General features: G+C 41.7%; 2 protein-coding genes across 3 annotated transcripts; both read right to left on the minus strand.

Moving 5' to 3' along the window:
* Positions 1 to 155: 155 nt before the first annotated feature.
* Positions 156 to 7,200, minus strand: cenpu (centromere protein U). 2 transcript variants are annotated; one of them, XM_080465321.1, is made up of 14 exons: positions 7,129 to 7,200; positions 5,952 to 6,009; positions 5,572 to 5,659; positions 5,254 to 5,449; positions 5,050 to 5,184; positions 4,239 to 4,284; positions 3,867 to 3,947; positions 3,735 to 3,786; positions 2,919 to 3,045; positions 2,760 to 2,838; positions 2,588 to 2,635; positions 1,313 to 1,374; positions 521 to 677; positions 156 to 420 (listed from the first exon to the last, which is right to left on the minus strand). In XM_080465321.1, the coding sequence occupies exons 1-14, from the start codon at positions 7,131 to 7,133 to the stop codon at positions 304 to 306; spliced, it is 1,251 nt and encodes a 416-aa protein (XP_080321447.1). In that variant the 5' UTR covers positions 7,134 to 7,200; the 3' UTR covers positions 156 to 303. The 2 variants fall into 2 exon arrangements, with proteins under 2 accessions (XP_080321447.1, XP_080321446.1); XM_080465320.1 differs by having other exon boundaries at positions 3,867 to 3,950; positions 7,129 to 7,150.
* Positions 7,201 to 10,955: 3,755 nt separating this feature from the next.
* Positions 10,956 to 20,125, minus strand: LOC308111297 (long-chain-fatty-acid--CoA ligase 1-like; the record flags this gene model as incomplete). Its single annotated transcript, XM_080466159.1, has 20 exons — positions 10,956 to 11,096; positions 11,171 to 11,242; positions 12,808 to 12,912; positions 12,984 to 13,127; positions 13,312 to 13,428; positions 13,558 to 13,646; positions 13,771 to 13,843; positions 14,476 to 14,571; positions 14,665 to 14,799; positions 14,875 to 15,009; positions 15,228 to 15,305; positions 15,845 to 15,918; positions 16,100 to 16,151; positions 16,972 to 17,004; positions 17,318 to 17,493; positions 17,572 to 17,671; positions 17,790 to 17,891; positions 18,105 to 18,169; positions 19,756 to 19,870; positions 19,943 to 20,125. The coding sequence occupies 20 exons, from the start codon at positions 20,123 to 20,125 to the stop codon at positions 10,956 to 10,958; spliced, it is 2,085 nt and encodes a 694-aa protein (XP_080322285.1).
* Between the last annotated feature and the right edge of the window lie 6,356 nt (positions 20,126 to 26,481).

The following is a 26,481-nucleotide window of genomic DNA, read 5'->3' on the forward strand; positions in this document are numbered from 1 at the left end:
ATCAATCACCAACGAGGATCTGTATATGAAACACTTGGCGTGCATGAAGTAATTTTCCAACTAAAGGTGATTAATACAAACTGTGTGAATACACACACACACACGCACACACACTTTTTATTATCATAATGAAATAAAGCACATATATCCAGCAGAACTGTCCAAACTGATAAGCTTTATTATGCGCTTAAAATGTGTGTGTGTGTGTGTGTGTGTGTGTGTGTGTGTGTGTGTGTGTGTGTGTGTGTGTGTGTGTGTGTGTGTGTGTGTGTGTGTGTGTGTGTGGCTTCAGATGTGCTCATTTTATTTCTTGGTCCTGGTTTTTTTCTTTGCCGAGGCGTTGCCTCCTTTCCTCTGAGCAAGCGCTGCCTTCATGTGCCTCGTCTCCAGCAGCAGAGCTGGCAGGCTGGATGCTCCATACTGGAAACAGAACAAACAGGATATCGACCGTTTGAATAATCTCCAATCAGATCATATCCACCACCACCACATTGAGCTCAGCCCAGCGTGTCGATCCTACTGTCTCTTTCTGGTGAGGGTGCCGGCGTCGGTGGTCCAGGTACCGTCGGTTGAGCACTTGGATGTCCTGGAGGAAGGACTGTCCTCGCCTCAGAAGAGTCAGTCTGTGTTGAAGTTGAGCTTTCTCCGTCTCCAGCTGGCAGATTTCTTTCTCTGTCCTAACGGACCAAACACGAGTCACTCTTAGTATTCCTCATTTGGGCACAATTAGTGAAAAGACAGGATCATAACCTCGAAATGAGAGTGACATATTTAAATACAAGCACATACTGAAAATGTTCACAATAAAAGGCACATTTTTGATAAAACTGATAAAAAACTGGTTTGAAATAGTCAAAACAAATATGAGTAATAAAGAAATGTCACTACTAATGGACAAATGATACAAAATCTTAACCTGAGCTTTGATTAAGGCTTCAAGCGATAGGCTGCAATAGGAGTAACAGGTCAGTGTGGCCTGGTCAAAGAAGGGCAGCTGGAGAGTTTAGAAACTTTGCAAAGGAAACACGAGTCTAAAAGTCCCTCGTGAGCTGTACTCGTCCGTCCACTCAGACTGCCCGCTCCTCTCGGGGAGGGAAGATTCGGCTTTCCGGTACCGAGCGGGAAAATCTCAAAATCGCCTTTATGAACACACTAAAAGTGGAGCAAGTGAGGGAGAGGACCGGCTTTCCTCACTTCTAGAGGCTCACACACAGGCTCGAGGACACATAAAACTGAAAAAGAAAATTATTATGATGTCAATATGAGGATTTCTGTGTGTGAGTTGTGTATTTATGTGGCTGCTGATTCTCACCCCAACATCTCTTGCTTTCGATCCAGAAGTCTCCGGGTCTTTGTGCGGATTAAAGAACACGTCTGACACACACACCCACACACCCACACACCCACACACCCACACCCACACCCACACCCACACCCACACCCACACCCACACCCACACCCACACCCACACCCACACACACACACACACACACACACACACACACACACACACACACACACACACGAAAACTCACTTTTTAACAGATTTGCCGACATAATCATAATCAAACTACACATGTGAAATATGTATCATAGGTTTATATATGTCCCTAACTATATCTATGTGGCAATAAACACCACCTCCATTCACCTTTATATTACAAGAGACAATCGACAAAAATTGGCTCTCAAAATCCTTGATGCTCAATTACGAAAGTTTGACAAAAAAAAACATTTTTTACATGGGACTAAAATACTAAATTTCACCTCATGATAAGGACTTTCTGGTGCTATATGTAATGTAATACATTTTGTATATAATCTGCTGCATTTTATAATGCAACAGTTATTAAAAATGTGGGTGTATACACTTTGGTTCAATATGTAATAAATGTTGCCCTTCATCTGTATCCCTGGCTCTATGTTTAATAATGAGGAAAAAAGTAAGATTCAGTTGGACCTGAATTCCAGGTCACTCTTTGCTTTTGCTCGTGTCCTGCCAACACAGCGATGGTAGAACGCCGGACTCTCGATCAGGTTGAACCTTTTTAGATCACCTGCCATTGTGGCTGGTAGATGTTTAAGGTTACAAGCCAATCAGTAGTTCCACCAGCCAGTTCGATTTTCTTGACGAAATGAAACCGGATTGTACGTGCCGCTGAGTGCATTTAATCGTTTAACCCGCACTTTGTAATAACTGTTGCAATATGTAACTAATTTATGACAAAATGTGGCAAAGTTTACTACAAAATGTGGTAGGTCATTACAAATTGCACCATTATTACATAATTCGGCGCTACAGCGTATATTTCCAGAAATTGGTAAAACAGTCTAAAAACTGCTGAACTATCATTAGAATTCTTACATTTCATAAATTCAAACTTAAACTAACCAGACCCAGATGCATGAGAGTACAAGCTCTTATCTCCACATTGAAGGTTAAACATGTTTTGCAGCTCCACCTTCATCTTGTTCGTAACTGTCCAAAAATGTCCATATTAGTTAAGAAGTTTGAATTATTCTGCACTCGCCCAACAACGTTCATATATCTACTGACCAAACAGACAGAATCCCATGGCATAGTTACCTTGGTGTTTTCTCTTTTTAGACCTTTGAACTCCGTCAAAGAAGAAATCTGGAAGAGAATGTATTAGAAATGGAACGGAAATCAAACACAATGTTGGCATGCATATGTTCGAAATACTCAGTTTGAATATAAACTATTATGTGACAACATGAACAAAGTGTTGAACTCGGACCTTTTCCAGGAGCTGGGCTTCCACATTTTTGGAGAAAGTAGAAATAGACTGTTGGACCTGTGGAGGCGCCACCGACTCCCTGAAAACCAACATGACAATCTAAAAAATGACAACTAACGGCTCAGGGATGTCCGTCAAGTCCTCGGAGAAATTATTTACCGGTACTTGTCACAAAACTCAAGGAAGGCATCAAGAACGACGTCGAACTCGGATTGTTGACGAGCTGGAGGGCTCTTCCTCTTTCGCCTCGGTGTGTCAGCTGGTCGTTCCTCTGAAGAGCTGCTCTCTGGAGAATGGACACGGTGAGTCCACACAGATGAGAGAGGATTAATGGACAATATATGGATATAAGATGGACATCCACGCACCGCAGACAAGCTCTAAATCATGCTTTTAGACGGTTAATACCAAATGATGAAGAATTAGAAGAAAAAACTAGTTTAAAACTATAACATCCTGAAAAAAAAAAAAGCAAAATAACGTCTAATGTGACTGTTTGGTCTGCCTCACATCTTTCTCAACTTAATCCAACACTTCTCTTTAAAAATGTTTTAAGTATCATCTGCATTGTGTGTCATTATTTACAAAACCTTTTTTAAACTGAACATAACAACAGCTGCGCTCAGTGATTTATAACATAATGAGTTTGACAACAGTGAACCTGTCAGTCCATGCTGAGGGCAAACAAAACCCTGCACTGTTATCAAACCTCTCCCTTACCCCTTATTTACAAAAGCGCATCATTTAGTGAGTCATTTGCAATTTGTTTTAGGAATTACTCGATATTAATAATTGCAATTTTGCCTACGTAAAACTGTAAGGTTGGCCTGAACTCGCCTTTACGTTACTTTCCTCACAGATGCTCTGTATTTACTTATATGTGGGGAGTAGAATATATATAATCCATAGATGGTAAATGCTCTACAAATAAACTCATGTAGGCATCATTTTTATTCATTCTGTCAGCATACTTACCCGTTGAAGACTTTCTGTTGAATCTCAAAGTGGTTTTCTTCGGACTTGGCTTCTGCATAAACAAGCAAAGACAAAGTTTATAAAAAAAGGGGGAATGTGGGATGTAATATTTACACTTGGAGTGAGTCGTACCCAGCTGGTATCCTTGTTCTCCTCTTCATCAGAGGACAGCGGCGTCCTCTTCCTCGGATTAGTTTCATTCAAGTCTCTCTGCTGCTGGAGGAAAAGAAACATTCACTACCAACTCTTCTACCTTTGGTGTACCACAAGGCTCCACACTGGGACCACTTTTTAACTTGTAATGATGAGCTTCTGCGTTTTGCTGCAGTCAATCGAGTCAGGAGTTTAAAGTGAGTTAAATACGAGACTATATCTGATATTATCAGCTAAGTTTACACCATCTAACCTCCTATAAGAGGACATTCAGAGCATGTTAGCCCAACAAGCCATGACAGCCAGGGTCTTCAGGACTTCATGAGTGCAGTTTTTTTGTCATTTCTTTACCTGAGATGGATCGTTCTGGGAGTTTTCACTCGCTGATTTCAACGACCTTGAAGAGACACAAAGACAGACACAATAAATGGTCTGATGAAGTAAACATTAAGGTAAAGAGATGGGAGAGACCGAGAGCTGCAGACTGGATGGATTAGTGCTCTAAAAAGAGACGTTCATGTTATTTTCACATGACTGACTATTAGGATGTAATGATAATGTACACTAAATCCTCTTTTCCCAGCATGCCTCTTATTTCCTCATTGTTGACAAGAAATTATGATGAAAAAGAGGAAATGAGAAGGTATATATAAAAAATCCTGTGAAGTGTAAAGCATAAGCGTGATTGGTGTAAAGAATGTGACTATATAGATGAGATACTGAGAAAAATCACTGTAACGACCTGTGACGAGCCAATTACTGGACTGTGAATCTTAATATGAGCTTGGAATGACACGTTTTGTTAAAGTCATGACTTCAGATTAAAATGCATGAGTTCAGTGAGTTGAAGGAAGTTGCTCCAGAATCTGAACGTTGGCACTTTATGAAGGAGAAATGTTTATTCAAGACTGTTCATGAGTGTGACACACAAACAGTCAAACAGCACCACCTTGTGGCCGAACTTAAAAACTCCACAGCTTTCTATGTTTCCCCCGTATAAACAGGGACTAAAGGTGCGACTCATTTCACGATGGTAATCAGTTACAAGTGTGTCACTGCCAGCAGTAGACGGCTCACAGTCGCGCGGTACTTGTTGAAGAGTGTTTTCTAAGCCTGCGGTGTGTTTCTGCAGTCTGACCTTGGTGCAGACGTCTGTACTGACCTTTTCCTCTTTGCAGGTTTCTTCCCCACCAGGCGTTTTTCTGCTGCTGCTGCTGCTGCTGCAGGCTGACTGCTCCTCTTTGGGACGGCGCTCTTCTTCCCTGGAGTCTTCCCTCCAGCTGTGACCCCATCTGGACTGAAAAAGTCTAACCGTTACAGTATTTACTATGATGAACATAAATTAAGAACTCTTTATTGAAGTTACCTGGTTTCGACTCCCCCGCCGGTTCTTTTTTGCCTCTTTATGTTCGGCTCTTTCTCCCTCTTTGCGGCGGCTCCACGCTGCTTGTTGGTGGTTTTCTTGGGAATTTCTTTTTTTCCAGCTCTTCCTTCGGTCGCCTGCTCCTTTTCTGCAATGTTTAAATCCTCCTCTATGGCAGTGCTGTGCAGGGGAGGATTTCCTAGGCAAGGACAGAGTTTGGTAGTTTGAAATCAAAAGTTCTTCAAATAGATCCTCTATTTACATTAGTGGGCTTTTAGAAGCAACATTGATAAGGCATGGTGACATATTGTTTGGACTTACCATTTAGAGCCTGGATGCCCTCCAGGAAACTAAAATTGTCAATGGAAGACAAGTTGGGAGAATCCATGTCATCTGCAGACGGAACGTTCTACATCCAAACAAATTAAAGACAAAATGTTATTCCAATATCTGGATTCTTGAAATGTCTTCTGAAATGCATCTAAAAACACTTTACTTAATTGTACTACACCAGAGATACACAATACAATGCAAAATGTATTGTTATTGCACCATCAATATGTGCGATATACAAATCGCAAAACACAGATGTATGGAAATTATGTTTCTATAAAATGTGCTTCCATGATCTGCATATTCAGGATATAGGACACAGGAGTGGTTTTGAGCAACGTCACAATGCTGACCATTGAGCGTCTCACCTGTTTCTTCACCGCTGGCCGTACGGGCAGCCTGGATCTTCCTCTACCTCTCCTGGTGCTGCAGACACAAACAAACATGAAATTACTCTGAGGGGTGACACACGGGGGAATGATTAGAGCAGGCCCGTTGGGACGGACGGCTTTTCAGTACAGAGGAAGATCTGTTCAACTCCAATGAATTACAGTAAATCAAGAAACCCAAGCAGCTCAAGGTTTACATAAATGACTAGTTTTCTGATGAATTGGCTCTCGAGGACATTGCACCACTATTGAAAGAAAACCACGTGAAGTTCAGCAGATTGGAAACTCGTTTCTTGATTGGATGAATTAGCAAAGACTTGCAATCTACACTGCAAATGTGCGGTAATCACGACATCAGCCTGCTCAATACAAAAAGCATGACAGACTAAATGCACAGTGATCAATGATGCTTCTATGGCCTGTGTATCAACCAGAGGAAGCTGTACTGGCCTCCACGTTCACCTACCAGCCAGGTGAGTGAGTTTGAGGTTACAAAGTCTGTGGAAAGAGTTTATTGACCGTTCTTTAATGTAGTGCTGCACAATGTCAGGTGAATAGACAATAATGCCGTCTATCAATGTGACAGGGGCCTTTGTGTGGAGTTTGCATGTTCTCCACGTGTGTGCGTAGGTTTCCTCCCACGGCCCCAAAAAACATGCATGTAAAGATGGAAAGATTATTGTTAATACAAACACTTCAATGGATGTTGTTAATGTCTCGTGTTTTGAGATTGGTTCTTCTCAGCGTGAATGGACAGTTGCAATAAAACCAGTCCAGTACCATCAGTCTGTATCGGTATATTCCACATGTTGAAATCTCAATAAGTTGGAGGTACGTTTTAAAGTGATAACAGTAAACTGAAAACGACTACAGATTCCAAATAGCAATCTTTTCCTAGACTTCTGTCTGAACAGAGAAAACAAAAGACTTAAAGGCTGCAGATTGTTAGTGACTTTTTATATGAGCTTTGTATGATGTTAGTAATACAAAGAATCTACACGTTCTCAATTATTCAAATCTGTCACTGAACTTTCAAGTATTTACGTGAACTGCTTGATTCTCGACACAGAAGAGAAAGTTATCTATATGTACAGATATGTATTAAACTCTTACATGGAATATTTAAAGAATATAATGAATAAAAATAGCTGTTTACCTCATCTTGAAGCAGTTTGTAAACACCCGGGACAGCTGAGCTTCCCGCTAAGGTTCAAGCTCGGACTGTACCATCATGACTGAGACGCGGGGGCGCTACGGGACGCGATAAAACAAAAAGATCAAAACCACGTCCCGAATTGAACTTAGATGTAATTGAGAAGCAGTGGAAATAGACACATTTTATTGATATAATGTTTTCCTACTTTTAATGGGATCTAAGCCAATCTGTAATAATTAGGGAAACAATATCACCCACAACCGTTTGGTCTAGTTTTCTTTTCTACGGGGAGCGAAAGGGTTCAATATTTACAGTATGGCGAAGAGCGAGGTGCTTTTTTGAAAGCCGAAAACAGAAAGTTTTCATTATCATTGATTGGAAAGAAAGAAAGAAAGAAAGAAAGAACGAAAGAAAGAAAGAAAAGTATTTCAAATATTTTTGATAAAGAAACTAATTACAGGAACTGGGAATTGTATTTTGTAGACAATATGTAGGAGGCTTAAATTATTTCCCTTCTAATAACTACAGTAACATTGTCTGAAATAACCCCCCAGTAGTGTTAGGTCCTGATTGAATCAAATTGAAATCTCATTGAGCCATTAATCTATACAAAAGATGTTCATGCCAAGTACTGAGACCACAAAGGACAGACTTTAGTGGGTTTGAGTTAATTTTAAGAATTAATTTTCTGCAAAGGAGATTGTTAATCTCAATGTGTTTTCTCCTGAATAAATAAAGGCTAAATGAAATGAAATGAATTCTGCAAATTAGAAGTATGTCCATGTCAGAGTTAAAATCCCCAAAAGTTGAAATAGTTTGGCATCATAGTACCAGTACATAAATGGAATTATGTGTACAGTCATGTAGTTATAGAAAAGCCACACCACAGTGCTCTTTTATATTTTTTAATTAAAATCTTCACAAAACAATTTGATGACATTCTTTAAAAAATCACAGTGTGACCACAAATACTATAATATAATTGCAAGCACAAACATTCAGGATTTTTAAAGATCTGCTTTTCATGATTAAGACAAGTGATTCCCTGATCAGACAGTTTCTGTTTCTTCTGCCATCATAAATAAATTCAAACACGGTTGTTCTTTAGTACTTGGATTTTCTGCATATAGCCAGGTTTGGTGGAATTACCTGTCGAATTTCACACATAACTAATGTGAAACTAAGCTTCGTGAGACAAAAATACATTCAACTTCCACAAAAACCACTGATTTTGGTCATAAAGGACAAAAATTCACAGCGAGAAGTGGCGTCTGCCTGGATTGTTTGAATCCACCGTCTGCCTGCTGTCTGGTCCCACTCCCACCATCGTTGCAACGGTCTACCACCCTCCAAGACCTAATAGTGACTTTTTAAATGACTTTGCCGGTTTCTTCACCGATCTCTCTTCTCTCTCGCCCAACATAATCTTGCTGGGTGATTTCAATATCCACATGGACAGCACCAACCTCCCTCTCACCAAAGACTTCACTTCCTGTCTAGAAAGCTTTGGATTTCTGCAGCATACCTCCATTCCCACACACTGCAAAAAAACACATTTTGGGATTGAATGTGTTGCTCTGGTGTCACCCTTCTGGACGTTACAGCCGATGAATTCCCCATAATTGACCACTTTGTTCTCTCCTGTACCGTTAAACTCACTCTCTCCATCACTAAGACACCATGTCTCATCTCATCCCGCGATACCAAGAACGTTAATCCCTCCACTCTCACTTCAAATATCAACTCCCTCCCTGACTTCTCAACCTTTCCACCCCTGATGAACTGGTTTTTCATTATGACACTGGACTCCATAATATCCTCAATTCTCTCACTCTATTTACAACCAGACCAGTCTCCTTCTCCATCTCCGCACCCTGGTTTACCCCCGACCTTCGGCTTTTGAAACCCGAGCAGCTGTACAGAAAAACAGGTCTCAGTATTCACAAAGAAATACACACCAATCACATCATATCCTATAAGGACTCCATTGCCTCCATCAAAACTCAATATTTCTCCAATATGATCTCAGTTTCCTCCACTCCTCCCTCACTACTGGAACTGTTCCCACAACCTTCAAAACTGCTGCCATCCCCCCAATCTTGAAAAAAACTGGTGCCGACCCCTCCGACTTCAACAATTATCGTCCCATCTCCAATCTACCCTTCATCTCACTGGTCAGAATCACCAATGACCTCCTTATGGCAGCTGATTCTGGTCTCCTCACCGTCCTCATCCTCCTTGACCTGAGTGCAGCCTTTGATACCATCTTCCACTGGCATCTCCCACACTCCATTGGACTGGTTCACTTCCTACCTCTCCAGGCGCACTCAGTTCACTCAACTTAAATCGTAAATCCATCCCCTTTCTCCATCACCACAGCTGTTCCCCAGGGCTCTGCCTACTTCCATTGACAAAACATCAACGGTCTCCGCCCCTCCCTCACCCCCCAACACTGCTGCCATCTTAGTCCACAGCCTCGTCACTTCCCATCTGGATTATTGTCCTCTCAACATTGATGGCCATTCGCAACCTCGTCGCCCCCATATCTGTCCGACCTCCTCCATGTTTCCACTCTCTCTTGTTCCCTCAGATCCTCTTCATCCATTCGCCTGTCTGTCCCCTCCGTCCGTCTCACCATCGTGGGGAGCAACTCTGCTCCTCGTCTCTAGAACTCACTACCTCCCCAGCTGAGAACCCTGGACTCATTCCCCCATTTCAAATCAGAACTCAACATACATCTTTTCAAAACTGCATTTTCTCTCTGATGCCAATTGCCCTGCGTCTTGTGTTTGTTTTTACCGTTTTTAGTACGCTGCTGTAAATATACATTTATGATGTTACGGTGTGCTTAGGTGCAGAGAAAGGTGCCTTCAAATAAAATGTATTATTATTGTTATTATTATATGGCTCATGTGTTTAAGATTCACAGTTTTATCAAAGAAATAGAATACAATGTTCCAGACTACAATGATATCAGTGTACAAAGTAGAACACAGCATTAAAGATGTCACAAAAACAATTTCAGTAAAAAAAAAAAAACTGCTTCCAAAAGAAGTTATACTACAGTTTTCTCACCGTTAAGAGGTTAGAGCAGGGGTGTCAAACACAATTTAGTTCAGGGGCCACGTACAGCCCAATTTCATTTAGAGTGAGCCAGACAGAATGTCCTACAAAATTTAAAGTTTTTTTGTGGCGCCGAGTATATGTCATGAAAATGTTGATATTCTCATTAAAACCAAACAATTGCGATTGAAAATGACTCCAACCTCAATACAAAGCCAATTTTAATGAAACCTTCTGGTGCAAAATACAGTGAAATACTGTATCAAGAAAGCACAATCCAAAAGTCTATGTTTCCTTTGAAACTTCTATTATTTGTTTGGTGGGCCATATTAGAGTCTCTTGTGGTCCAGTTTTGGCCCACGGGCCTTATGTTTCACACCCCTGAGTTCGAATAGTTTAAAATCACTCTGATTGACTTTGTGTTGCGTTTTCACCTCCATGATCACAGCGTCTCACTCACTGCTCTGCAGATTAAAGCTGTGTGCTCAGTGATATAACAGTTTTTAATAATCTGACAACCAATTAAAGAAGACGAAGCAGCAGGTGCACACTTCCAAAAATGAACCGCCTTATCAGAGACTGTTTGAAAATATGTTTCTGAAGTGCTGCTAACATAGAGGAAAATGCAGCTTTGAGAATCAGTGTATTGTTCTGAATTCAGCAAACGCTTTCAAATAATTAGCTTTTATGTTCAGCATGAACTCTTCTCTGGACACTTGAAGACGACGACTCTGCGTCTCTGGCTCCTCCTCCTCCTCCTCCTCCTACATGTTGGTGGTGGCGTACAGCTCGTCTATCTGGGACCGGAAGCACTGGCGCATTTCGTTCCTCTTGGATTTCATGGTGGGAGTGAGCAGACCGTTCTCCAAGGAGAACAGCTCGGTGTGGATGTGGATGGCTTTCACCTGAGACAGAAGGTTGTGTTAGTGGGCTTTCGCTTCAGTGAAGTCGGGGGGAGGAACCTGGGTTGGAGTTTCACCTGCTCGAAGGACTTGAGGCCTCCTTCTGTTCCCAGCCGCAGCATGTCCCGGAGGATCGCCGCCTTAACTTCCTACAAATTGACAGTAAGACCTCAGAATACTGTACACTCAACGTCTGTTTAAGACCCACAACCACCAAAATATAGTTCATTTGCTTTCATACACGGTGTTTTGGATGTTTAAACTCTGCTCTTTTCAGATTCAGATTGGTTTTTATATCATCCTTTGTCATTCATATTTGACTCCTTCACAATTTGGCACAGTACTGGTACTATCTGGTAATCATCTGATGTGGTTCAAAATGAAGTTATGTCTCCAAAGAATAAATTCAATTGTCTGTTAAGCTCATTTTAGAGTAAAAGCAGCTCTGGGCCAAAAGTGTTAGAAGACAAAAACATCAAACTGGGTGGACATGAGGAAGAAAACCAGGAGAGCATTTTGTAATATGTGTCTATTTGACATAACGTTATAAACACTGATCTATGAACTGTGGGGTTTGGTTTGTTATTCTCTTTACTCCAGCTTACAGATTTAGTCCAGTTTGCTTTCTCACATGTGATTTTTGAATTTCAGGTCAGATGTGATCATTTTGCATGACTATTTAATGAAAGGAACAGATTATTATTACTCGCATTATTGTAAATAAGTGAATGAAGAAAACAGCTGGTGTTTATAAGTTTCTAATTAATCACAGTGCGACAGTAACTATCCAGCTTCACAGTCTGTTCTGATCAGTTCAGTGTTTTATCTAAAGTTCATTTCCTTTTACTATATTTTTCGGACAATTGAGCACCCGCAAAATTTCAAAAGAAATAAAAAGTACATGTATAGGCCGAACTTGACTACAAGCAGCAGGTGTCCACGTTGTAACAGGGCAGGAATTTCACTGCGGGAATACATACAATCAGAGTTTTATCTGTTGATAAAGTATTTTATCGGTTATTTGCTGATTGTGATTCGGAGGAGGAAGAGTTCTCAGCCACGGACTCCAGCAGGGCGGATTTACGTGATGCACCTGAACGCATCACTCACAGTCGTCAGCTGCTGGAGTTCTGGACCACAGAAAGCAGCACAAGACGAGGTCATGAAGAGCAGAAATATCACTTTTAGGGCAGGTTTTGGCGAAGCAGAGGCTCAAAACAGCAAGTATCTACATGCGGAAGTAGAATCTGGCAGCATGAAGCCCGTTAACCCGTCAAAATCCATAAATTAGCCGCGTCATTGTATAAGCCGCAGGGTTCAAAGTGTGTGAAAAAAGTAGCGGCTTATAGTCCAGAAATTGCGGTACTTTTTCATCTATAGTTGGACATGTGTTATTTTGTAAATATGTACTTTTTTTCCAGCCTCATCAAAAGTCATATTGTTGTATTGTATCTGAATGCGCGCGTCCTATTGTAATATCATAACATGAGGTTACACAGCAATTACTCGCTGCTTGAGTAGGTTTAAATCCAAGTACGCCATCGCTCTTACTCAATACCCACTCTTTAATTTTACTTGAGTAATATAGGTTTCTGTGTAAACAGATATTGTTTTCAAAACGTTGTAAATGTGAATCTGTTTTGAAACAGAAACGCAAATAATGATTGCATTTTCACTTGAGGCGTTGTGGACTGTGTTTGTGCTGTGGACTCACTGCTCTGCCACACAGCTCTTGGTAGCTGCCCTGCAGCTTCAGGGTCCTCTTCACCCATCCACACAGGAAGTCCGGGTCCGGGACCACCACTGCTACCAGACACGCCTGGACACAAACAACACCATGTAGCCTCGTTCAAAGACTTCCGACACGTTCCTCCTCTCGTTCACCCGTACCTGCAGACTGTCTCCGTGCACGAAGACCTGCGCCACAGCGTCGGTCCGGGTGTACACGTTCTCGATCTTCTCGGGAGCGATGTACTCGCCCTGCGCCAGCTTGAAGATGTGCTTCTTCCTGTCCACGATCTTCAGCGTGCCGTTCTGTCAACATAAACTGACTGTCAACCACATGGAGGTGCATCCTGCTGCAGCAGTGTCTCCTGAGCCACAGGACGTCCATCCTTTTTAAACTATCTTATTTTACTCATCCCGATACTGATTTTACTAAAGAATTCCATCGTCATGCACACGGTGGCTGAAGAACTGTAAAGTGAGTTGAACCCACCGGGAGCCATTTCCCGATGTCTCCGGTGTGAAGCCACCCGTCTTCATCCACAGCCTCCGCCGTCTTCTCCGGGTCCTTCAGGTAGCCCTGGAACACGTTAGGGCCCTTCACACACACCTACACACACACACACACACACACACACACACACACACACACACACACACACACACACACACACAAATAGACATCAGCTCCCTTACGATACCTTAACAATAAAGTCATTTGAGATCGTGCAAGTTTTACCTCTCCCTCGCCATTCACAGCATGGTAGTTCATCTCGGGGACGTCCACCAGTTTGATGGAGTTGCAGGGTAGAGGAGGTCCGACGTGACCTGCAGAAACGAGACGGCTTTTAGTTCCCGTTCAACTCAGAGATCAGTTTCAGATTAAGTTGACCCGGCTGTGTGCTGTGAGTTATCGAGACAAAGCCTCAAGGGAGTTAAAGTTCAATTTTACCAGCGGTCCAGTCGCCGGGTAGCGTCACTGTGCAGCCTGCAGTGCACTCTGTCTGTCCATAACCCTCATAGACCTGAGACACAGAAAACCAGGCACATTTACTACAACAAGGCTGCATGCAGGAAGAGGGGCAAGGGGAAAAAAAAGAAAAAAAAAATGGATAAAAAGAAAGGACAAATGGAAAAAAGGAACAATAATGGAAAAAACAGAAAGGGAAAGATAAAAAAGGAAAAAAGTGAGAAACAACAAAAGAAAAAAGGGGCGAAATTGAATAAGAGGAACAAAAGAGAGGAAAGAAGGAAAAGAAGAAACAATTGAAAAAAGGATAAAAAAAGGAAGAAAGGGGAAAAAAGCAGGAAACAAGGGGAATTTTTTTTAAAAGAATAAAAGGAAAGGAAAAAAAGTTTTTAAAAAAAGAGGAAAAATTGGAAAAGGAACAAAAAGTAAAAGGGAAAGATTAAGAAATGAAAAAAATGTAATAAAAAGAAAAAAAGGAGGGGTGGCATAAAACACTAAATATCTGTTTCAGTTGGGAAGAAAGAGAGGAGACAATTCAATAAGACAAACAAGAGGTGAACTACCCAGTGTGTGTGTGTGTGTGTGTGTGTGTGTGTGTGTGTGTGTGTGTGTGTGTGTGTGTGTGTGTGTGTGTGTGTGTGTGTGTGTGTGTGTGTGTGTGTGTGTGTGTGTGTGTGTGTGTGTTACCTGACAGCCCATTGCAACTCGAAGGAAGGTGAGGACAGGAGCAGAAATGGGAGCAGCTCCAGTTAAAATGAGGCGTACGTGCCCCCCCAGACTGGCCTGTAGGGGGCAGCACATGAGCATTTACTACACACACGTCTCTGATTAAATACCACAGGAATAATAAAAGCCAGTCGGATATCCATCTCTCACCTGCACCTTCCTGAAGATCAGAAGATCCCAGATGCTGTTTGTCCTCACAATGCCCTTCTTCATCTCTGCCTCCTTCCTCCTGAAGGCGAACTCCAGCAGCCAGCGCTTCCAGGAGGTGTTGGCCTGCCCCAAGATCTACACGTGGGCAAATATAGCTGATATAGCTGATCTGACAGAGAGATAAGACTTGTGTCCAAGTGATCCCAGTACCTTGTCATACATCCTGTTGAGGAGTCGTGGGACGACAGGAAACACGGTGGGCTTCAATGTGTGCAGGTCGTCCGTCAGCTTCTTAACGTCTCCCTGGAAGAAGCCGATCCTGGCGCCCTTCACCAGCATCACTCCCTGGCAGGAGACTGGAGAGGTTAGCGAAGGACCAATCTTCACTTCTCAAACACAAGGTGCTACGGGAAAATACCTGAACTATTCTCTCAAACATATGAGCCAGGGGCAGATAGGAAATGTGGGAATCGGTGGGACACAAGATGCTGGACATCTACAACACACACACACAAACACACACACACACAACCAGATGGGGAGGACAGTGTTAATCCGAGTACCTCCACCACTCGCTCCAGCATGTGGGCCAGAGGCAGAAAAGACATCATGACATCATCTGAGGAGGTCTGAACGTACGACTGCAGAGAGCAGGAAGAAGAAGCACTCTCCGTAAAGCATGCAAGAACATTATGTCACAAGAATACAGCACAGTGATTTCTGCTCTGCTCACTCGGTGGATGAGTTGGAGCAGAGGTGTTCAACAGGAGGCCCGCTGACCAAAACCGGCCCGCAAGAGGCTCCAATCTGGCCCGCCAAGGCTTGACTTCCATGTTTGTCTATTTTAATTGTTGATAGGATTTCATAATAATAATCAGTAATCATATGAACGCTTTTGGTTTTTAATTTGACCCCATTTTCCATCACATTCATAGACAACTGACTGCTCAGTGACACATGATAATTATTATAACTGGCCTTATATTTTATTCCATTAATCTCCAAATACAACCAAAGCTGGTGCTTCCAATAGCTATACCATACTACAGGGTCAGGAAGAGGTACAGTCGTCCCACATGCTTCACAAAGATTCCTGTTTTCAGAGGTGAGTGAATCATATATCTATTTATATCTGCATATAAGATATTTCGATAAGTGTTTCTCTTTGATTCGACCTCACCTCGGTGATCTTGATGAAGGCTGAGCAGTTGCTGACAATGTTCCTGTGACTCAGCATCGCTCCTTTTGGGTTCCCTGAAAGCATACACATTTACACACACACACACACACACACACACACACACACACACACACACACACACACACACACACACACACACACACACACACACACACACACACACGCGCACACACACACACACACTTCAGTCCATGTCTGAGTTGTATTATTTGAGGGTGATTGTGCGTGGCCCACCTGTCGTTCCACTGGTGAAGCAGATCACTGCCATGTCCTCAGGCTGTGGAGGCTGAAGAGATCATGTCATCAAAATAAACACACCATCACTGAATTTTACTAGAAGACTAACACTTAATATCTTTAAAAGAAGTGTGTAACTTTTCTATGGAGCAAAAAAATATTTAAAAAACAGGTTAACAAACTGTCTCGTAATACCAGTTTGAACCACCAGGGGCAAAGTCCAAGAAGGGAGAAGCAGCAGCTGATTCTGACGTGAGTATAAATGGGAAAGAACGTTTTTGGAAACAACCACGTGCTGAAACTCTGGGGAGCAGTGACTCAGGCCATGTTTACACATACCCAGTTTCTTTTTTTTTTTTTTAAACTGATATTTCCCTCTCTACGTTTAAAAAAAAAATCTTCTTACACTGACCCACAATACAGCTGGTTCAGAGCTGCTATGAGCATGCCAAACCTGTAGGGGGCAGTGTGGCAAGAAGCATGAAGCCATGATAGCCAGTCAGAATCCTGGAAAAAAAAACCAGGACGTCACGAATTGTGACATAAATATCCGCCTCTCCGCCTTTAGATGCAACCAGTGACACAGAATTTATCCGGATCTCCAGTGTGGCTGGAGTTTTCAGGATTCATCGGTTGTGGTGAGTCTTATCTGCGTTTATGTGTAAATGCGCGGCGCGGTTTTCGGTGCATTTAATCGACATCATTGTCACAAGTTCACAAGTTCATTAACAAGAATGAATAAAAATACGCTAAATGCTCCAAGTGAGACAAACATGATAAAAAAAATAATTTCGCATAGAGCTCCGAGTCAAGCGTTTTCACTTGAAACATCATCGTGTAAATGGAGCCTGAAAACGGTGTTTACTTACCACAGGCTCACGATAGTTGGCTTTCCCGATTGCCTGCGAAAGAACATGAACGTGAACCTTCGACTGAGGAAGGGCGTGGATTGTGAGTGACAGCATCGCAAAGAAAGCGCAGGGCCTTCTGTAATTATGCTGCCTTTTTAAAATACAGTGTTTTTAATTTTTAAAGACTCAAGCTCAAACCTTGAACATTCCGTTGCAAATTAAATTTTTTAAATCACCTCTTTTTTCTTTTCTTTTTTTTTTAAATGAACAAACCTTTTGGCCTGGATTTAGCTCCGTAGTGGAATAAATAAAATCAAATAAAGTGTGAAATAAGTGTTGATAACTGATAAGGGTGGATGCTGACCTCCATCTCCTGCAGACTGAGGATGTGGATCCCGGCCTGCTGGCCTCGTTTGACCAGGCTCTCGCTGGGTCTCTCCATCAGGACCACGGTCTTCACCACGTGTTTCTTCCCTTCCATACAGTCCAGCACCAGGTGCGCTTTAGTCGTCACGTCGCACACGACGGTCGAGATGGTCGCTGCGACAAGGAGACACGCACACGACGACAATCAGACCGACGGCGGCGCTTCGCTAACATGTAAATGTGGATGTCTACCTTTGTCGATGATGTAGTCGATGGCCTCCATGCCCAGTGTGTCGTACAGCGGGACGGCCACCAGAGAGTAGGTGTAACACGCCAGCTCGCTCATGGTCCACTACTCACACACACGCACACACACACAAACACATGTTAAGACATCAATCGAACCACTGGAGTTACTTCTTCTCTCAGGCATGTCTTGAAATCGGCAATACTGGATGAAGTGTGTGAACCTCAGGTCTGTTTTGGGAGAATATCCCAATGTGAGGGTCTGCCGTCGTGGAGTGTCCTTTGTGCAGGAACGCTGAACCCAGATACTCTGTTCGCTTCTTCACCTGTCACACACGCACACACAGACAGACAGACAGACAGACAGACAGACAGGCCTCATAAAAGTTTACAAATAGCTATATAAAGCGAGCCTTGACTGAACTCGTAAAGAGTTACAATGTGAATAGTCTTGCAGAGAAACAGCTACTTTGGTCTGGATCAAAGCAGAGTTTAGACGACATGTCACCATAAAGGCTTGGACCGTCTCACACTCTCACCTCTTGATAGGAGATCCACTCATACGGCTGATCGGGCTTCCTGGAGCCCAGACACGGACCGTTATCTACAGGATGAAGAGAGTGTGACTGTGGTGGCGTGAATGTGTACAAAGTTAAAAAAAAAAAACACACACACACACACACACAACGCTAAATCTAATCGAACAGGTTGCCTTCATACAACTGAGCACAGTGTGTTGTTGCTTGTATGGAGAAGATCTGCCTGCTCCGTCTAATAAGGAGGTTGTTGAAGCAGGGAAAGTTGTCAACCAGGGGTGTCAAACTCACTTTATTTCAGGGGTGACACACAGCATAAGTAAATAAATACATTATAATATTTAAATAAGTAGCTTGGTCTTTGTTTTAGTGCAACAAAGTATTCCTACATCATTAAGAAGTTCACATTTAATGAGCTATACTTTTACAACACATGACAAACCTGAAATCTGCATAAAATAACCGTAATTTCAACAAAATCACACCTCAGTTCACCACGTGCTTTACAACTTACTGATCACAGTGGGAATCTTATTGCACTATTTACTCGGGATGCACCGACGCCAATACCAGGTTCAAGCCTGATATGGCACAGAGTACTTGTACTTGGAAAAATTGGAACCCGGCGAGTATTATGTGACATGACCATGCATTAGCAACGTCGCCAACAGGTACGCTGGAGAGGATGAGCGATGTCTCTGCCAAGTCTGTTTTTGACCTTGTTTACAGTCTACAGTATGCGGTCTACTGTCTATAGTCTGAAGTCTACAATCTACAATCTACAATCTACAGTCTACAGTCTGCTGTCTACAGTCTACAGTCTACAGTCTACAGTCTGCTGTCTACAGTCTACTATCTGCAGTCTACCGTCTGCAGTCTACCATCTGAAGTCTACAGTCTACCGTCTGCAGTCTACCATCTGAAGTCTACAGTCTACCGTCTGCGGTCTACCAACTGCGGTCTACAGTCTGCAGTCTACAGTCTGCAGTCTACAGTCTACCATCTGCAGTCTACCATCTGCAGTCTACAGTCTACAGTCTACAGTCTGCAGTCTGCAGTCTACAGTCTGCGGTCTGCTGTCTACAGTCTGAAGTCTACAGTCTGTAAATTAGGTATTACTGCATTTAATAGGTATTTATATCAGTACTCGGTATCACCAAGTAGAGAAAGGTTAGTGCTCGTACTTGTACTTGTCCTTTAAGAAAGTGGCATCGGTGCATCTCTACTATTTACATCTTCAAAGGTATAAAACATTTGGCCACATGTAGCTGGAATTCTAAAATATAGGCAGCTCGTTCATATTTTGATCAGAATAACTTGTCAAATTCAAGAAATGATCTTTAATGACGACACATTTTTATATCTGTTTAGTAATCCTGATCACCTGCTGGAGGTCAAACTGCTGTTAATGTCATCACTATTTCTGGCAGATTGGACTGTCTGGCCTTAAGGTTTCAGGAACCAGGACAAGATAGCCTGATGAGTTCTTCAGTCACACTAAGACCAAGATAAATGAAACTAACTGAGAAAAACAGCAAGATTGAATGAGGAGTTGCTTTCTCGTCATTTTCTTAAAGCACTGATGTGTTTTGTTATTTGTGAATAATTCCAAAACCTTGGTGCACTGTGGGGATGGAAAGGATCTGAGACTTACTGGAGACTCTGACTCCTCGGAGGAAGAACTCGTACATCGTCATGGCGTCATCGTAGATGTGTGTCATGTGACAGTCTCCATTCCCGAACACTGATAGGCGAACACCATCTTTTCCCTGAGAAACCAAGAAGAACTTCACTCAAGCAGCAGTTTTATAGTTGGAAGGTTCTCCCAATGCGGTTCTCACCTGCACGGACTGCTCCTGCAGGTTGCAGGGCGGCAGCAGGGCTTTGGGCCGGGTCGCCAGGTAGTAGACGGTGGCGGTGGCCACGGTCCCCACGCCGATCAGCACGGGGGTGGGGATGTTCCTCACATAGCTGCTGACATGATCCAGATCTGGAAGCTGGAGCTTCTGCATGAAGTCCTGCATGATGCTGGAATGATGGCGCTCCTCCGGTCCCGAGCTGATACTTCAGAGGTGTGTCCTGGAAGGAGTGTGTGGTCAGCAGCTGACCTTCAGACAGAGAAACAAAGTGAACAAAGTTAACTCTTTGACTCCAGTAAACAAAGGCGGTGTGGCGCCTGTTTGTCCCTTTTTATTGTGAACATTTTGCAGCTACTTGGAAAAAAAGTAGAAGTTTGATTAGCCGCTGGATAAAATAGGATTTATCCTGAAGACTCCATGAGGAAAATTTAGGGAAATCCAAGAAATACAATTCCCGACATTTCTTTCACTTATACTCGGCACCACAGCAGAGAAAAACTAAGTCGATATCTAAAAGTTATTATGGTTCTATTTTACCTGTCCGGCCCACTCGTGTGGCTTCTGAGCTTCAATGTGTTTGACCCCCCTGGTTTAGATAGACTCAACTGTCTTTTCTGTCACATATCGATCAAAATGCTTCATAAGCAAATCAATTTCTTTCAAAAAATTTTTTTTTTTAAATCATCTCCTGTTGAGGCTGGTGTTAAATTACAATAAGTGCAGCATGTCGAGGGTCTCTACTTTTGGAAGTCAGGATTGTTGGGAGAAAAAAATGTTTTACTACAAAGTCGTAAAACAGCTTGTTTCACGCATGTGAGTCAGTGAAGGGATCAGATATGAGAAGTGCGTTCAAATGGTGAAAACTGTAGAGGAATTACAATAAAAAAAACGAAGCTACATTTAGGTAGCAACAGTTCGGTGTTGATTAAATGACGCTTCATGAGCACTTTGTGGTGCTGTGGATCCCAGCTGGATCAGCTCAGGCTCAGATTGCTGTGTAATTTGCTCCTTTATCACACACTTCACAGCTTTTCTCTGGGCAACTTCAGCAGGTGTGTTCACACAGGTGGGACGGAGCTCTCGATCTCCACTTCTCTCTTCATCATAAACAACAAGAGAAGAAGAGAATGAGCTGATTCCAAACAAGCCTCACCAAAAAACATTTCCAATTATACACATCTGCACGCCGCTTTATGGACAATATCCTGCAGATTTGTCATCATTGCCACACACCGACATTCAATGACGGCCTAAAGATTATCCTGCAGGCCTGGTTCACAGATCTTTGCAAACATTAACGGGACCCGCGTACACAGTTTATAAACCTGAGTACACTTCTTCTGATGTCTCAACACGTCCGATCTGTGCACATATTTGCAGATCTCCTTCACACACTTGCTATAATAAAGCCTACAAATCTCACTAACACAACTCTATGCTATCCCCACCGTATTCCACTTAATTCACACATGCATTAAACGTGCAACACTTGAGTGTGTTAAATATTACCAAAGCGTTGTTAATAGCTTATTAATTAACCATGTAGTATCCCAGCAGAAGCTGTAATATCGTATTGATGGAAACCCTTTGAGATCTTGACATGTGAAAAGTTTCTCTAGAAATCTGCTTTCCAATCCCGTGATTGGTCAGCAGCCGTTCACGCTGGAAGTGTATGAAAGTGAAAACGACCGAGAGGAAAATCTGCAGTAATCTGAGCCCGTTGTTTGCGAGGAATACAGCCTAACCTGTCGGTCTCCATCTTCCTCTAATCCTGTGTTGTTTTGTCCCTACTGACCTGCAGGAGAGAGCAGGTGAGGCGGGGGGATTTCTATTTTCAGCTTTCCAGTGTTATTACTGCGGCTGCAACAGCAACCGCTACCTGGATATAACCCCCCCACCCCGAAGCCTCAAGTGCCCCTTGACCCGGGCTAATCGACCAACCACAGACACGCGCCGGCTTCAGGGAGGATTCTGGTTCATTCTAAAGCCGGTCTGATTGAATCAGACTGAATGTAAACAAGCACTCGACTCAGACGAGAACAAACTATCTGAACGGAAACCGTTTCTCCACAGCTCACAGGCTCACCTTTGCCTCAGTGACCTCTGACCCCTCGTGAGGTGATTAAAGAGGCTCCGACACACTAAACGACACAGTGGTAACAAACCTGCTGACCACATGGATTTACTAGATAGGAGCCTATTTTATCTATTTACATAAAGTCACATATCGATGTTCAGAATGGAGTGGGAGGACGTAGAAACTTGTGAAATCCCCCCAAAGAATCACATTACATGGCGTTACAAAGATTTAAAAAAAAGAAAAAGAAAAAGAAATCAATCCAAGCATCATAATCTTTAGATTTTCTTTTGAACTGTTTTATGTTTGGACATTAATTCAGTTCACATGCAACTTAATTTCATCCAGAAAAGGGGCTTAACTGGTCAAATAGCGCCATAATAACCTTTAAATTGAAACTTTAAAGTTTTTCTTAGTTGTAGTGCAGAGCACATGTGATGAAAACGTTTAGATTTTCACAAAATCAAACACAGAAAATAAATACAATCTCAACATAAAGGCCAATTTTAATGGAAACTGCTGGAGCAAAATACAGTTAAATGTCCAAAAAAACCCCTTCTCCTATAGCTGTTGCATTATGGGTGTTTTTACACGTTCACCCTGACAGAGCGGCTTTGGGACGAGTTTGATGACAACAAGGTAGCTCGCTTTCACCCCAGCGTCTCAATATCTCAGTCTTCTGATCTGGTGCTACACTTAGGAAATTTGTTAAAAATAAATAAATAAATAAAGGTTTTCTTTGAATTCTTTACAACGCCTGCTTTATAACAATAACCGGAAAATTCCAGAGGAGATTTTGTGAGCCTGCCTCTCCTTTAATCGCTGCATCTCAATGGCAACAGACGCAACAACAACAACAGCAATAATGATAATAAAATAAATAATAATAATAGTAATAGTAATAATAATAATAAAAACAGACGCCTAAGATAGTAATCTTTGTGCTTTGCCACTAAGGCAGGCACACACTTCAGATAGCTCCATTATAAAATGAGCAAAATCGATTTCCCTCTCTTCACAATCTCAGGTCCTTACTTGTACTCGATTTGTAAAGTTCTGTATATTTTATTAGGTTTGATGCAGGAAAAGTAAATGAACGTGTGACCCAAAGTTAATGATTTGATTGTGCTCACCGAGCTATGACTCCAGATCTTAACACAACAAATAAAATATGGTGGAACTACCCTGAGCAGTTTAATGTTTGAGTAATCGTGCTTTAATGCTACATGAGACATGACTGATTACTGCAGCGACAATGACCCATAACTACATCATAAACTAGTCCTCACTGGCACATCTCAGGGAGATAGAGTGACAATTAAGATTAGATAAGTTTGTTTTCAGTTTTACCATCAACCAGCTAAAAGGTGAGCTGCTTTTCAAACTTTAATCCAGCGTGACATTTCATTAGCGTGTCATTATAAAAACGTACTGTGATATTTTCATGTTTGTGTGAATCATTGCAAATAAGTTCTGAATAAATATGAACCTGAAGATGCGTCAGTCCCTCAAAAAAAGGTTTTAATCCTCAAATGTTTCTAAACTGAAGGAAACAAGTGAAAACTCAAATAAAACTTATATAAATAATAAATAAAACCCCCGACCATTTGATCAAAAAACAAAAAAACGACAACAACAAAAAAAACAATAGTTTAAATAGATCAGAACAGCTGGCTTTTGTTCGTAGGTGCAAATAAATCGTCTTAAAGTTTTTGTGCTTCTTCGTCACTCTAACACTTCACATGGATGGACGTAATAATCAGTGATCAGAATCTTTCCCGGCTGACATTGAGCCAAGGGCAGAGTACACCTTCTTCCATCACAGGACAAACACACACACAGAGAGAAGGAAACAGTCGCCAGACAACCCGACAAGCATGTTTCTGGACTGCAGAAGGAAGGCCGGTACAAACAATGAATACTATCGATATTTTGTTTGATTTGAATGCGTTTCTTTCAAGAGTTGGTTCAGGAGAATATCTAAAAAAAGATGTACACAAGAGTAAAAATAAACACTATAATTAGAAAAAAAATGATCAACCAGAGCAATAATATTCTAAAACAGAGGTGTCAAACTTAAAGCTCGTGGGCTCGTGGACAAAAATGCTGCAAAACGCAGAAAACGTAGGACGTAGTTTTGGGGAAATTCCCCCGTATTGTGCAGGCAGCAGCACTCCCAGAACAGCTTCATATGGAAACGGCACATTTTCAGATTTTGGGAGTATTTATGAATAAAACCTTTGGTAGCTCTTTGCACTACCGCACAAAAAAAGACACTCCCACTCTCTTGACTCAGTGTCCATACTCGTCTTACCTCTTGTATTCGTCTTTCCAGCAGATATTTTTCAAGCATACTTACATAATGGTAATTACATAATGGGTCATTTCAGTAAGCTGCGGGCGTGAAGATGCTTTCACTGTCCATTTTTTACATATTTCTCCATATTTTACCGAATACAAAATACTGACGAGTAAATGACTGGCCAGATAGGGCTAAAGTAATCCCAGAGGAAAGGTTCAGTTTAAGTGAAATACTGGTGAGTGTCTTAATAATTCAGCCTGACCATAATAAACATTGTGCTCAATAACAGTCATTGTGTTCCTGTGTTTAGGCAGTTGAGCAACATTTTCATGATATCAATATTGTTCAGGAACATATCAAACCACATCAAATCTAACATAAAACACAATTGAATACCCTGCGTGTCAATATCTGCCCACATGCTGTGCTCTTACTCAGCATATCAAGACTTGCTGACAACTTCTGATGGACGGTGAACTTTTTTTTATATGCAAAAGCTAACACACATACTCAGACTCCAAACAGCACAAGTGGGGGAAAAAATTAAGACTGAAAAGGAGAATACTGAATAATGAACAATGTATAAATGTGTCTTTAAGGCTATTATAACATGAAGGCATATAGCAAATGGTTTTATGTTTGTATATGAACATTTTCTTTTTCAGTAAAGATTTAAGTGGAAAAAAGAAAGAAAACGTTTGATTAATGTCAGAAAATGTCAGTTGTTTATATCAGCTCTTTCAGGGTGTAAAATCTGACGCTGCAGTGTTTACTGCTGCTAATTGTATAATTAGATTTCTTTAAGAAAAACTACAGCTCAGCTTTAATACAGAGTCCCGCAGCACACATGCTTGTCAAGTCCTGAGAACAGGAGATAAGAAGGAGGAGGAGGAGGAGGGGGATGAAGAGGGGCTGACAGTACTAAAGAGCTATGGTGGTAGGGGGGCGGGGGGTCACCCACAGCAGCCAATGACAGCAGCCTCAGTTCATGACCGTCATCCAATCAGAAAGGAGTCACCTTTCACCTCAAAACCTGCAGGGGTCCCACCAGTGTCTGAGACCACTGCTCTGATCACCTGGCGGAGGCTCTCAGCAGAACAAACCACACACATAGGCCACAATGCAGGGACGTCTCTACATGACGTTACACTTAACCGCATTTAACTTACAAACTGTCGTGTAATGTGACTTTTACCGACAGAAAAGTCCGTTTTCTCAAGATCTAACACCAGTTCACGAACACATAAGTCATTATGGTTACTTTATAGCAATAGAATAGAACAGAATTTACTTTAATAATCCCAAAGGGAAATATATATAGCAATAAATCTACTTATTTGATCACAAATCAGCATTCCAAAACTATTTTTCTTACATTTCTCACCTGTGTGATTAATATTAAATTATCATTATTGCCATACAGATAGAATTACAATACAAAGAAGATAAACATGTATCTTATTACTTATTGTACTTTTAATTTATGAAAACTCCAAATATTAGTTATTTAATAGCATACACCAAAACAATAAACTTTTTAAATTATCGGCGCGTGCCTTTGTATTAACTGTACAGGTAACTGTAGCTGTTTATAATAAAGTTGATCAACGGAATTTTCCTCTCAAAACGTGTTAAATTGATGGTTTTCCTCTGTAAACTTGTTGTTTGGTGCGTGCGGTGTAAAGCCGTGAAGCTTAGCGGAGTTTCTCTACAGCATTATGATCAAATAAAAGGTACATTTAATCGGAGTGAATGAAAGAAATACTCCCACCTGTAGTTAGACGCGCGGCTCCGCTCCTCAGCACGCGCTCGCATCCACCACATTGTAGTGGATACGGCATACACATCACTTCCGTCGGAGACCTTCAGAATAAATCACTCCAGTTTGAAACTGCTTTCAAATATCCTCCAACTCAACTTTGTAACAAACTATATTTCGTGTACAATAAATTCAAAGCTTATCTTTCTCAATCATATGGTTTTTAAACAATATTGTCCCTGATTTGGCACCATTGGAGCGAATTGAGCATTTATTTTGAAGGTGAAATGGCTGATTTCCATCATATCATACATGAAGGATTAGCAAACTTTGGTCCAGTTAAACATTCACAGAATAACAGTTAATTCTAATAATCTGTGGAC

Source organism: Lipophrys pholis (assembly GCF_963383615.2).
Source record: "Lipophrys pholis genome assembly, chromosome: 6".
Classification (NCBI taxonomy): Eukaryota; Metazoa; Chordata; class Actinopteri; order Blenniiformes; family Blenniidae; genus Lipophrys; species Lipophrys pholis.

Bases quoted from the DNA above. Each gene is read 5' to 3' on its own strand.
- cenpu (XM_080465320.1), bottom strand. The intron at 3,787-3,866 runs GTACGACTCACT...TTGTTTATGCAG, and splicing joins AGAACAAGGATACCAGCTGG to AAGCCAAGTCCGAAGAAAAC. The intron at 421-520 runs GTAGGATCGACA...TTCTGTTTCCAG, and splicing joins ACCCTCACCAGAAAGAGACA to TATGGAGCATCCAGCCTGCC.